We start from the raw sequence: 15,000 nt of genomic DNA on the forward strand, positions 1-15,000 counted from the left end.
ACACACACCACACAACACACACAACAACCACAGGCACCACACACACAGCACACACACACGCACACACAACTCACAACCCCAACGTGTGTGCTGTGTGTGTGTGTGTGTGTTGGTAGTGTGTGTGTGTGTGTGTGTGTGTGTGTTGTACATGTGTGTGGTGTGGGGTGTGTGTGTGCGTGTGTGGTGTGCGTGTGTGTGTGTGTGTGGCTGTGGTGTGTGTGTGTGTGTGTGTGGCTGTGTGTGTGTGTGTGTGTGTGTGTTGTGTGTGTCTAGTTGTGGTGTGTGTGCTGTGTGCTGTGTGTGTGTGTGTGTGTGTGTGTGTGTGTGTGTGGTATGTGCTGTGTGTGTGTGTGTGGTGTGTGTGTGTGTGTGTGTGTGTGGTGTGTGTGTGTGTGTTGTGTGTGTGTGTTGTGTGGAAGACCCGCTTTAAATTTGTACGTGCATCACAATCAGGAGTCGCAATGAAGCCAATAATTAGTGTAGTGAGTAATTGCACACAGTTAGAGCGAGGGGTAGCTACTTGGAGCCTGGATAGGTACGAAATGAACTGCTATTAATGGAATGATATTCTTATTATCTATTTGTCTAATGCGCAGTCGCAGTATTGGTAATCATCTACAAGAAGGTCGGGCAACAATTCTACAATATTTCAATAGGACGACTAGCCACAATAGCACAATATGCACAAACGCACACACACGACACACGACTACACCACACACACACCACCAAACCACACATCAAACCACACCACCACACACCACTCGCGGATAAACAACTATGGCTACACGTGCATGCCTTTACTTAAATACTGTGCGCAATGCTTTTAAAGTTTGTTCGAGGTTTTATCAAAAATATACTTCATTTACAACAGGCGCATTTTCGTTTATATCGCAGCTGCACATTTCCTAGTATTAATACACCTTATATTTATCTGTGGGGCGTAAGATCTAACTAATAACATAAGAAAGCAGCCGTAACGTAATTTAAACGCTACGGCTGTGATTGCCTGTATAGACACGTGTCTGATTTCGAATCGCATGATGAAAATGCTCCTGCCCTTTATGTCTGTAACCTGGTTAGTGTGATAGAGGGAATTCACTGGATCTATTCTATTACTATGGCTATTACTATTATTAAATCACCGAATGTTATTAGTTATGGTTAAGTAACCTAAGGAGAGAGTAGATGAGAGGAGGGAAAGAGAGGTAGAGGAGTAGAGAGGGGGAGAAGATGGAGAGAGAGAAGAGAGAGAGAGAAAAGAGAGAAGAGCTGCAGGCGAGCAGAGGGAGGGAAGACGAGAGAGAGAGAGAGAGAAAGAGAGAAGAGAGAAAGAGGACGATGACGAGACGAAAGAGCGTGGGAGAGAGAGAATGAGAGAACAGAGAGAGAAGGAGAGAGGAGAGAGAGCGGACTGAGAGCGACGAGCGACGAGAGAGAGAGAGAGAGAGAGAGACGAGAGAGATGCGAGAGATGAGAAAGAAAGAGAGAGAGAGAGAGAGAGCGAGAGCGAGAGAACGTGGCTAGAGGGACATTATGAATTAGCGGTTCAGTGATCTTCACAGTTATTTTACGGTGGTTAACCATTTAATTGTTGTTTCTTTTCAAATTTTTATTTTTCATTCATTCTTAATTATACTTACGTCTTAACAAGATGCCCGTGTAACATCTTTTTCAATGTGGCCTCGTTATAAACACCTAAATATTGATAAAAATCAATAAAATCAATAAAATCGATAAAATCGGTAACATGAATAAAACGATAAAAGTCGACGTATGCCTGTGCAGTATCAACAGCCTACATCTTACGCTGCTAATTCCGCTATACTTACCACGCCGACTGGTTTATAATGTTTGAAATTGATGTACATATATAACGCATGACGCCTATATGCAAATTACCGTGGTTGAAGAGTCTTGCAGAAATAATTGCCATAGCTAGACGATCTGGCAGCGGACATATTCCTGCGCGAAGCGCTTCAAACGCCACGTAGGTGGCACGCATCTTACTCAACAATCCGCCTGCCTTTATACCCAACGGCACGAGTATCGCTCGCTCCTTTAGTCGAGAGCATGAGCCGGCGTCTTTCGCTCTCATCGGCAGGTTCTGCGCATTCCACGATGGGAATCGCGCACTACCCAGTTAGTGTAGAGCCTGGCTAAGCAAAAGCTGCCATCTTGTGTTATCGTTACTCAGGCGCGCAGGTTTTCTTTGCCGTGGGTAATAACGGAATGGTTTTTTGTTCAACACTTGTACAATAAAGCGTACATGGATCATCACTCCTGCCAGTAAGCGCGGTTGACTTGCCTGTAGCTTAGAGATACGATATAAAGGGCGGGCCAACGAGGCTGTAGGATAGCGTTGGCCTTAGGGGAGAGTTTTTAAATGTCGTATCGTTTGCGACGTAGACCGACTCTATTTAACTTGACTGAAAGTCCCCCAGCGTGTTCGACAGTTCAACACGCTACACTAAATTGCCTCAAGCGCAAAGTATATGTTACATCAGGCTATGGAGATTGGCCCGCACTCGCTAGGAGGCTTCTGCGATTGAGCGATCGGCCATCTATGATGGAGTTCATAAGCGTCTGTAGAGTTCTTCAGTAAGTGTAATTCTCGAGGAGCGAAGTGGAAAGAGAACTGGATGGAACAACTAGGTTGGTCTGAGTGTCTTACCTCAGGGTGCCATGAAATCGTTCGCGCCGTTAGTGTAAGATATACATTTATAGTGTTTTGTTTGGATTGGATGTGGATATTGCGTATCAAAGCTTCATGAATGCGTCTCTAATTCGTTTTAATGGGCATGTTTTTTGTAGACGTAGCTGTAGACTAGTAACTTGGGTTAATTGTTACTTAAAATAGTTTATGGAGCATTGTATATTGCCTGGTGTCGTGTAAGCGTGGTTTCACCGACTTTGAACGGTCTGGGCATGTGCTTGCGGCAGGATTTCAGCGGGTACGATATTCTTGTTCCGATTATCTCAGAGTTGGATTTATTTTTCTCGTGTCTTCATTTTCCGGCTCGTTTCGTTGAGCTGTGGACGTGGAATATTCCAGCCAAATAGAAGGTAACAAGTGGAACCCAAATCGTGCAAGATAGCTAACGCTCATATCGAATATTAATATAGTCAGGATATTCTATTTGTAACTTTCGATTGCATGTTACCTGTTTCCGCATCTAGCACAAAGTTGTCTTGCGTCGACATTGTAGCATGTGTTAGTCTATGCCGCATGTATCAATTTATATGTCTGTCAGAGACTGGCTACTCTGGATACATAACGCCGGTTAACTTAGGTACACGTCATCGTCGTAGGCCTATTTGTGAGAGATCAGCGCAGCTGCGCAAGGCTGTTTTAGCCTCGAGCCATTGGTTACCATAAACTATACATTGCCATTAAAACTATCATTTTCGAAGCGGCGTATGTAATTTCAAACTGTAACGGCCTATGAGTGGGCAACATGATTGTACTAGTGGGCCACCATAAGACAAGCCTACTCACCATTCAGATGACATGTATAAATCCTTTCTTGTATTTGCAATGGGCTCGATTACCTTCAAGCTATGATGAATTTCGAGTAACCATTCCATGTATAACATAGATGATACACGGCACCTGACACTAATCTAATTGTTTGAGATAGACATCAGGCATAATCTCATTAGGGGAAAATGACGTTACTTATTGCTACATCGTTCAAGTCAATGAATTATCCTTTGATAGTATTATTATATAGTCTAACTGGCATCTGAAATTTGTAATTCCTAGCCCCATGATTTTAGAATTGACAATATATTGGAATATGGAATGGACGCTGACAAAAATAGTAACCATTTTAGCAAAGATACTCATTGTTTAATTTGGTGTCATTTAACAGTTTGTTCTGCACCAACTATGAATATTCGTTTGTCGCGTCAGTTAGTGATGGTCTTAAGTGTTTTCAACCAGAGTATATATTAGGCCTACATACACGACTGGTTAATTAATAGCAAGTTACTGGTAAGCTTACTGGCCAAAGTTACTGGACGATCTGCAGCGGATATTCCGCGCGAAGCGCTGCAACGTGTGTCTATAGCCCTATAAGTGAGCTTAAGGTGAATTACCGCATTTCTATTGTACTCAACATCCCTGCTTTCCCAAACCCCCATCTATATCAGGTATTTCCCTAGGTTCCTGATACTTCTCCACTATCCTGTGGAAGACTTACTTCGAATACGAATAGAGTCATTCGTACTCACGCATGGCCGGCTTTTCGTCTGATTGAGCAGTTCTGCCCACTTGCACGAGGTCATCTCATAACCCGAGTTATGTAAGAAGAGACGGCTAGCAAAATGCCTGCCAATCTTTCCGTAGCGGTACTAGGCGCGCTTTCTTTTCTGTAAATAGCCGGAGTTTTTTCGTTGGACATCATGCTAACAATATATAGCCGCTCAGCGTTTCAGGTGTTGAAGTGCGCTTGAGTTGTAGGGCTTCACTAGAGGATTGTTTGCTCACAATTGTCTTCGCTTATTCGTAATAATTTACGCACCGATTAAAAGTATTTCTGTTGTCACCTTGTTAGTCTGACTGATTGTGATCTCTGCATTCAGTTACACTCCTCATTGAATATGAATCTAAACATTTTGCAAAAGCATAAGCTGGTGGATGTGCAGACATGCCAAACTGTGAACAGTTGGAAGCTTGAAACGTATAGTGGTTTCGTAGAAGATTCCCGAACGATAGCATTTCGGAGCGCGACTAGGACCGGCACCGAAGGATTAGAAGAATCCATGGAGTCCCCAATAAACCCAAATTGTAGGGCTTGGCTAGCTCACGATACAATCGCGTATCACGATGCAGTACTCTCCCTTCGTTACTAATATCCACAGGCACGTAGGGACAATACTACATATCGCCTAGTTATGATAATCTAAACAACGAGATCCCCTCACAGACGATCACTTCCGATATTGTACTCTCCAACTACCACCTCATACCGCAGTACTTTGCTATCTTATCATTATAACCAACACCAATTACAGCTCATTTTCTAATATAAAAAATACTTATAGTAGTGGTAAGTACTACTAGTACCTAGTTATACTAGTCCCAGGACTTACTAGTTATACAGCTGATACATATAACTGAGTACTAGTACTAGTTACTAACAAAGAGCAATAATTGACCCCAACCTAGTGTTTCTGTACCCTAGTAAGTTAACTATATTATAATGACGAAGTCTGTTTTAGTGTTACTAGTTATACCCTGCCTGAATATATAAACACTATAAAATGCTAAAACCTTGCGATATAGCCTTTATAATGCAATAACATAGAATATCACCGAAAAATATGCTCTCCTTTGCACTACAAAACTTCTTTTCATGTTTTAATCACGGCGTCTATCATTATACAATCCTACACTCTACTTCTGACCTACTATCGTATATAGCGGCTGTAAGCAAGTTTCATTAACGCCTGTCGTATTCTTCTTAAGAGTACTTCACTCTACTTGCGCGGTGATCTATTCGCAAAGATTTATACATGATTTTATACGTAAAACATGCACGATTTACTATCCCGCGCGCAACTTTCTTTTACAGATTAACGACATAATCATGCGAACGATGTACGACCTGAAAGTCTGCTCACTGTTTCTGAAGCAGGCGATAGCCGACGCGACGCTGAAGGAGCACGCCGACGACATCTACAGTCGACACAGCATCGAGAAGGTCAACCTTGAAATCACGAGACTGTTACTCGTCCTCGAGCTCGCGTCGCACGAATTCGTCGGCTTCGTGCCACATATGGACATAGTTGTGAAACTGCCCGCTAGGGAGCCTGCCGAGTCGACGAGAGTCGCTCGCGACTACCTGCTCATGCGGGATCTTGTTAACTATCTGGAGTTTGTCGTTGAAGTGTTCGGTAAAATCAAGAAGAGCTACGAGGCAAGGCTCGCCGTGAAAACCGTGGTAAACTTCGTCTGAGAACGCGCACGGAAACAGTTATATTATATTATATATTACATTATATACATATATTATATATTATATTTATATTACATTGAATATTATAACATGATATGTTAATTGTTATATTATATATTACATTATATACATATATAGTATATATTATATATTATATTTATATTACATTGTATATTATTATATCGTGATATGTTAAGTGATATGTTATCGTGAACAGTTATATTATAAGCGCGTTATCCTATCATCGTGTTATGATTATATGTTAAGTGTTGGCACAAAATGTTTGTAACAATTTATGCGAGTGAGCGTGAGTTTACGCATGCAAATAAATATGTTGGAAGTTCTTACGTAACAGCAACGAGAGCGACGGTGTATATCATGCGCTGATATCGATTGACCGTTCTGCATGGGTTACGCCGAACTGTGGCCGCTAGATGGCAGCAAAAACATGTGAAGGTATATTATCTTTACGTTGTGCGTTTTCCTATTGATACGTGTATAGGCAAACACATATAGCCTGCAGTATGCTGTAGGGTAACAGTGGAAGCGGCATCTACGGAGGGCATTTCAATTGCGGTCGCATGCTGTTGAATTTCATGTGACAACTTTTGATTGCACGCTGGCGATACAAGTTTTCTGAAGTTTGAATGCCATTCAACGATGATGAATGCGCCATCATTCAGTAAAAAGGTACATTTCCTTTCGCGCGTTCATGCGTTCCTATTTCGGTACGACTGGACATTGTTACATCCGAAAAATCCGGAAACCATGCGGAGCGTATAATAGTAGAGGGTACAATTATGGTTAACCTTTACTATTACATTGACCACGGGTGGGAGAGTCACGTGGGACAGAACAACTACGAACATGGAGCCATTCACATACCGCGTAAAATGTCAACTACGTCAAAGTCTCGTTAGCTTAAGGATTATCATTTCATCATCTCTGTTACCTATATAATAATCATTTTAAATTGATTGCAGCACAAGTAGTGTCCGTGCAGAAATTTTATATGAAGAAATATCTTAAAATAAAGACTATAGCTACATACACGCGTATTTACGTTTCCTCGTGTCTACGAACGGTCGAACCTAGTAAATTAAGACTCCTTTAGTCTTCTGGATCGTCATCGAGTGCTAGTAGCAAGCTGGAGCAGTACGATCATATTCAGGTCAATAGTTTTGCACTACGCACGACGAAAATCTATTACAAGCTACGTGATAACGAAGACAAACATCGCGTAAGTGAGGTGCCAAGGTCCCGGGGGGTGATGTTGATAGTCTAGAGCATCTGGGGTTGGTTCGACATAACACACGTTTCTCATTTCACCCGTGCAGAATGACGTTTTCCGTCGAATATATTTCTCACGATGAGATGCGAGTCAAGATGTTCTCACCTGTTTAAGGATTTACTAACGAAGCTCATTGTCGTATCATTACTTGGTTTCGTGGGCATCTGAGAATTCCACGTGGTGCCGTTTTATTATTGAGTTTCGCGCCTATACAATCCGTCGTTAGAAATGTTTTCTTTTTGCTAACAGTGTCATCTACGTTTTACATTGTTTTAGAAGTAATCATTAGCTCATAAACGATTGCCAACGATCATTCGAACGAAAAACATTCAACTCGTGCACAAAGTAAATGGGATTTGGAAATTACAAGTTGCAAAATTTGAAATATTGAACATGGTTAACATACGAATAAAAACAAGAGAACGCATGTTATAGTTTTAACTCAGATTGCGCTAGACTTAAAATGAATGCTTAGAGGCAGTTGCACGCGTTTCTCTTTGCAGTTGCACGTGTTTCTACAATAAAATCGCCAGTAGATGGCAGCACGCACATAATAATCCGTATAGACTTTCTCTGAGGAATAATCGTTAACAGCATTTACTCAGGGGCATGGTAACTAAGGGCGCTAAAACCTGTGACACGGCAACCTCACATGCTTGTATTGATTTTTTAATGGAGAAATTAATCCGATTTTATACGTTACACAGCTCGGGAGATCACCATTCCCCTATTCGCCATTAGAGATGTACGGGTTTCCGACCATTCCGACCGAAACCGAATGGAAGGTACTCATTTCCTACTCGTCCACAAAACGTATAAACGTAGTCGTTTCCGTCTTGCCAATTAGTGCATTTTGCACATGACGTCAATACGTGTGTTATTATATATCGAAGAGAGGAAAGAGAGAGAGAGAGGGTGAGAGAGAGAGAGATGAGAGAGAGAGAGAGAGAGAAGAGAGAGAGGTAGCAAGAGCGGAAAGAGAGAGAGAGACGAGAAGACGAGAGAGAAGAAAGACGGAGAGAGAGAAAGATGAGAAGAGAGAGAAGAGAGAGAGAGAGAGAGAGACGGGAGGAGAGCGAGAGCGAGAGAGAGAGAGAGAGAGAGATGAGGAGAAGAAGAGAGAGAGAGAGATCGTGAGGAGAGAGAGAGAGAGAGAAGAGAGATCAAGGAGGGATAAGAGAAGAGAGCAGAGAGAGAGAGAGACAGAGAGAGAAGAGCAAGAGCAGAGAGAGAAACATAGAGAGAGGGAGAGAGAGAGAGAGGAGCGAGAGGGAAAGAGAGAGAGAGAGAGAGAGAGAGAGGAAAAAAAGAGAGAGAGAGAGAGAGAGAGAGCGCGCGAGAGGAAGAGCGAGAGCGAGAGAACTGTAGAGACATAATTGCATTCGTTCAGTGCTTCACAGGTCTTTACGGTGTTAACCTATTTAATCTGTGTTTCTCTTCAAATTTTTATTTTCATTCATATCTATGTATACTTACGTCTTAACAAGAGCCCGTTAACATGCTTTTCAATGGCTCTCCTATACACACCTGAAATATTGCATAAAAATCAATTAAAATCAATAAAATCGAATAAAATCGCGGTAAACATTGATAAAACCGATAAAATCGACCTTATGTTCTGTGCAGTATGCCAACCAGCTACATCTACGCTGCTAGAGCGCGCTAACTTACACGCCGACGGTCTATAATTGTTTAGGATATGATGTTACATAGTATAACTCATACGCCTATATTATGCATTTACCGTGGTGAAGAGTCCGCTAGACGAAATAAATTGCATAGCTTGAGTTGAGGCAGGGCTGTTAGGACGCACTCTGACACACGAAGAGTGGACAAGCTTCTCTACATGCAGTGATGGCGCATGATGGTAGCCTGTTATTGTCTGCCTAGACATGCCTGATGTGAACATAAACTATACATATGTTGTCTAGTTCAGCTAGTACATACTCACGAACACGCACACACACCACACACGCCACACACACACACACACACACACACGCACGCACACACACACACACACACACACACACAACATACAACACCACATCACACGCACACACACACACACAACACGCACACGCACACACACACACACCACACACAGCAACAGCACCACACACACACACACAACACACGCACAACACACACAAACCAGCACACAACATACACACCCAACACACACAACACACACGACAGCACAACACATTACACACCACACACACACACACACGACACACAAGAAACACACGACACACAAACGACACGCACGCCACACACACACACACAACACACACACACACACCAACACCACGACACACGCACACACACACACACCCACACCAACACACAGCACACCACACACACCACTCAACACACACACAAAACACACACACACACACACACAACACCAACACACACACACGCACGCACACGCGCGCGCGCTCACACACACACACACCACACACATGCACACACACAACACACAGCACAAACACACGCCGCAAGCACGCACACAACACACACGCACACACACAACACACACGCACACACACAAACACACAACACAACACACACACACACGCACACACACACATATATAACACAACACACACACACACCACAACAACACACCACAACACGACAACACACAGACACCCAGCCACACACACACAGCGACACACACAACACACACTACAACACGCACAAGCACAACCCACCGCAGCACTACAGCGACACACACACGCACAGCACACAACAACACGACAGAACACACACACGCACACACACACACACACATCACACCACACACAGCACACACACACATAAACACACACACACAACACACACACAGCACACACACACAAACACGACACACAAACACACGCGACGCCACACACAGTCCACAACACACACAAACACCACACACACACGGCACACACCACACACACACACACACACAACAAACAAACACACCACACACACATACCAACACACACACACACCACACTCACTACCACACACACACACACACACACACACACACCACAAGCACGCACGCACGCTATGCACAAACACAAACACAACACGTGTAATTACGTGCTGGATATTTTAATTACTGCCATCGTTATAGGGTTGCTTCTTGATTGTTGTGCCTATACGGACAAGTCTCTATACAAAATACGCAATATAGAATCAAAATGCAAATGACAATGTTATTTCTCATATTACATAACCGGCGATGCCAGAAATGTACAATTGCACGTACCTATCAGTGGATGTGGATTCCTAGGTCTGCTTCACCAGGGCTACCCCGCCCAACTTTAGACCATGTAGAAACCACTTCAATGTAAGCACACACAGCGATATGAAAGTATGAATGCACGTTATTATGGTATGCAACCTTTATGTACTCGATACAATATAACAGAGCCTATTAATATAATGAGCTGCCTATATTAATTACCCCGCCAGGGGCGTGGCGTAGGTTATTGTTTTCACCGGGCGGTGCCATTGATGTTGTTCGTTTGTGTAGTGTGTGTGTGTTGTTACCATGCATGTTCAGTTCACTTCGCTGGCTGCCTGGCCTGTTAACTTACAAACACCAGGCTAAGGGCAACCACAGTCTCCCCACCCTGCACGCTCGCACGTAATCGGCATCCAATTAATTATATTAATTAATTTAATTGATTAATTATTTTTCCACTTGATATTAATTAATTAATAATTAACAATTTCACATTGAGAGAATTTACTGCTTGGGGGGTCTGTTGCTCTCCGAGCTGCGGCCTTCTAGTTAGGCTTATATTACTGCCTATAACAATTAGCGAGCGATTAGGCCTATTACTTGCATACATACCGCCGGACCAATTATCTTTAATATGTAGCTGTGAATGTGAGCGCTATTACGCGTGTATGGTTTCAGGAAACTTTTTCTAATTACTTACATCGTGAATATATACAATAAAAAAATAAAATAAAAATAGATATAGATATATGTGCAATAAATATCTCTATTGTATAGATATGTTGATGCATATGTTCGTGTACATTTTATCAGGATAAATAATAGAGATCTATTATCCACTCTGTCCACTCTAATTATCCACTCTATCCACTCTTATTATCCCACTCTATGCCACTCTTTATTCCACTCTAAATCTACGTCTATTGATCCACTCTATTGATCCAATCTCTATTATGCCATCTCTCTATTCCACTCTCTTATCCACTCTATCCACTCAATCCACTCTACTATCACTTAATTCCACTCTATCCACTCTATTATCCACTCTATTATCCACTCATTATCTACTCTATTATCCACTCTATTATCCATCAAATTATCCACTCTATCTACTCTATTATCCATTTATCCACTCTATCCACTCTATTATCCACTCTATCTACACTCTATTATCCACTCGTATTATCCCTCTACTATCCACTCTATTATCCACTCTATCCACTCTATTATCCACTCTATTATCCACTTATTATCCACTCTATTATCACTTATCTACTCTATTATCCACTCTATTATCCACTCTATTATCCACTCTATTATCCACTCTCATTATCCACTCTATTCCACTCTATGTTCCACTCTATCTACTCTATTATCACTCACTCTATTATCCACTCTATTATCCACTCTATTATCCACTCTATTATCCACTCTATCCACTCTATTATCCACTCTATTATCCACTCTATTATCCACTCTATCTACTCTATTATCCACTCTATTATCCACTCTATCTACTCTATTATCCACTCTATTATCCACTCTATCCACTCTATTATCCACTCTATTATCCACTCTATTATCCACTCTATTATCCACTCTATTATCCACCTCTATTAATCCACTCGATTACCACTCTATTATCCACTCTTCTACTCTATTATCCACTCTATTATCCACTCAATTATCCAATCTATCTACTCTATATCCACTCTATTATCCATTATCCAACTCTCTATTATCCACTCTATCACTCTATTATCACTCTATTATCCACTCTATTATCACTCTATGTATCCACTCTTTATCCACTCTATTATGCCACTCTATTAATGCCACTCTATTATCCACTCTATCCACTCTATTATCCACTCTATCTACTCTATTATCCACTCTATTATCCACTCTATTATCGACTCTATTATCCACTCTATTATCACTCAATTATCCACTCTATTATCCACTCTATTATCCACTCTATTATCCACTCTATTATCCACTCAATTATCCACTCTATTATCCACTCAATTATCCACTCTATTATCACTCTTATTATCCACTCTATTATCCACTCTATCCACTCTATTATCCACTCTATTATCACTCTATTATCCACTCTATTATCCACTCTACACTCTATTATCCACTCTATTATCCACTCTATCCACACTCTATTATCCACTCTATTATCCACTCTATCCACTCTATTATCCACTCCTGATTTTATTGTATAGATATTTTTCGTCGTTTACATTTACACACAGCGACACTGGCCGCGTCCCCGTATAGACTGAGTAAGTCTTCCACATCATGATGATCAGTCGACAGTAGCGTCGTGACGTCATCGACTTGCTTAGAGCAATTAAAATTCTTAAGTTGGTGACCGAGCGTCCGTGCGAGCGATGGAGCCTGCTAATGCCACGGCGAGAGTGGATTCACAGCCATGAGGTATACACACACACACACACACACACACACACACACAACACACACACACACACACCCCCCCCCCCCCCACACACACACACACACACATCCCCCCCACACACATCTCCCCACACACATATACACACACACACACACACACACACACACACACACACACACACTACACACACAAACACACACACCACACACACACACACACACACACACACACACACACACACACACACTCCTTCTTATTCTCTATTCCCTCTCCGACAAACGTTAGCGCCACCAGTTCGGTTATTACATTGTCACGTATAAGATATGTAGGATTATCATTTCATGCATCGCTGTTACTTATATAATAATCATTTTAAATTGATTGCAGCCAAAGTAGTGTTTCATGCAAGAGTTTTACATGTGGGAAATATCCATAAAATAAAGACTAATAGCTACTACATACACGCGTATTTACGTTTCCTCGGGTCTACGAAAGGTCGGCCTAGTAAATTAAGACTCCTTTAGTCTTCTGGATCGTCATCGAGTGCTAGTAACAAGCTGGAGCAGTATGATCATAATCAGGTCAATAGTTTTGCCCTACGCACGACAAAAATCTATTACAAGCTACGTTGATAACGAAGACAAACATCGCGTAAGTGAGGTGCCAAGGTCCCGCGGGGGGCGATGTTGATAGCCTAGAGCCTCTGGGGTTAGTTCGACATGACACGCGTTTCTCATTTCACCCGTGCAGAATGACGTTTTCCGTCGAGTATATTTCTCACGATGAGATGCGAGTCAAGATGTTCTGACCTGTTAAAGGATTTACTAACGAATCCCATTGTCGTATCATTACTTGGTTTCGTGGGCATCTGAGAATTCCACGTGGTGCCGTTTTATTATTGAGTTTCGCGCCTATACAATCCGTCGTTAGAAATGTTTTCTTTTGCTACAGTGTCATCTACGTTTTACATTGTTTTAGAAGTAATCATTAGCTCATAAACGATTGCCAACGATCATTCGAACGAAAAACATTCAACTCGTGCACAAAGTAAATGGGATTTGGAAATTACAAGTTGCGAAATTTGAAATATGAACATAGTTAACATACGAATAAAAACAAGAGAGCGATGTTATAGTTTTAACTCAGATTGCGCCTAGACCTAAAATGAATGCTTAGAGGCAGTTGCACGCGTTTCTCTTTGCAGTTGCACGTGTTTCTACAATAAAATCGCCAGTAGATGGCAGCACGCACATAATAATCCGTATAGACTTTCTCTGAGGAATAATCGTTAACAGCATTTACTCAGGGGCATGGTAACTAAGGGGCGCTAAAACCTGTGACACGGCAACCTCACATACTTGTATTGATTTTTTAATGAGAGAAATTAATCCGATTTATACGTTACACAGCTCGGGAGATCACCATTCCCCTATTCGCCATTAGAGATGTACGGGTTTCCGACCATTCCGACCGAAACGAATGGAAGGTACTCATTTCCTACTCGTCCACAAAACGTATAAAACGTAGTCGTTTCCGTCTTGCCAATTAGTGCATTTTGCACATGACGTCAATACCGTGTGGTTATTATATATTATATATATATATACGTATGCTATATATTATATATATATATATATATATATAATATATATATATATATAGTAGCGCTGTAAGCAAGTTTCATTAACGCCTGTCGTATTCTTCTTAAGAGTACTTCACTCTACTTGCGCGGAGTATCTATTCCAAAGATTATACATGATTTTATACATGAAGCATGCACGATTTACTATATCACGCGCGCAACTTTCTTTCCCAGATTAGCGACATAATCAATGCGAAGCGATGTACGACCTGAAAGTCTGCTCACTGTTTCTGAAGCAGGCGATAGCTGACGCGACGTTGAAGGAGCACGCCGACGACATCTACAGTCGACACAGCATCGAGGAAGGTCAACCTGGAAGTCACAGACTGTTACTCGTCCTCGAGTTCGCGTCGCACGAATTCGGTCGGCTTCGTGCCACATATGGACATAGTTGTGAAACCTGGCCGCTAGGGAGCCGGCCGAGTCGAC

At 42.0% G+C, this 15,000-nt stretch overlaps 2 protein-coding genes across 3 annotated transcripts in view; both read left to right on the forward strand.

Moving 5' to 3' along the window:
• The window catches only part of LOC106811218, a 6,262-nt gene extending 228 nt beyond the window's left edge, over nt 1-6,034 (forward strand). Inside the window, exon 2 of the mRNA XM_014814774.1 lies at nt 5,580-6,034. Within this exon, the coding sequence (XP_014670260.1) occupies nt 5,595-5,963 (369 nt within the window). The 5' untranslated portion in view covers nt 5,580-5,594 and the 3' untranslated portion in view covers nt 5,964-6,034. The remainder of the gene's footprint in view (nt 1-5,579) is intronic.
• Nucleotides 1-15,000, forward strand: part of LOC106811217 — a 26,853-nt gene that overhangs the window by 10,215 nt on the left and 1,638 nt on the right. Inside the window, exon 4 of one of the 2 annotated variants that reach the window (XM_014814772.1) lies at nt 7,962-8,039. The gene's annotated coding sequence lies outside the window, so the exon portion shown is untranslated. The remainder of the gene's footprint in view (nt 1-7,961; nt 8,040-15,000) is intronic. The other variant, XM_014814773.1, reaches the window with a different exon arrangement.

Source organism: Priapulus caudatus, unplaced genomic scaffold (genome assembly GCF_000485595.1).
Source record: "Priapulus caudatus unplaced genomic scaffold, Priapulus_caudatus-5.0.1 Scaffold516, whole genome shotgun sequence".
Taxonomy (NCBI): Eukaryota; Metazoa; Priapulida; class Priapulimorpha; order Priapulimorphida; family Priapulidae; genus Priapulus; species Priapulus caudatus.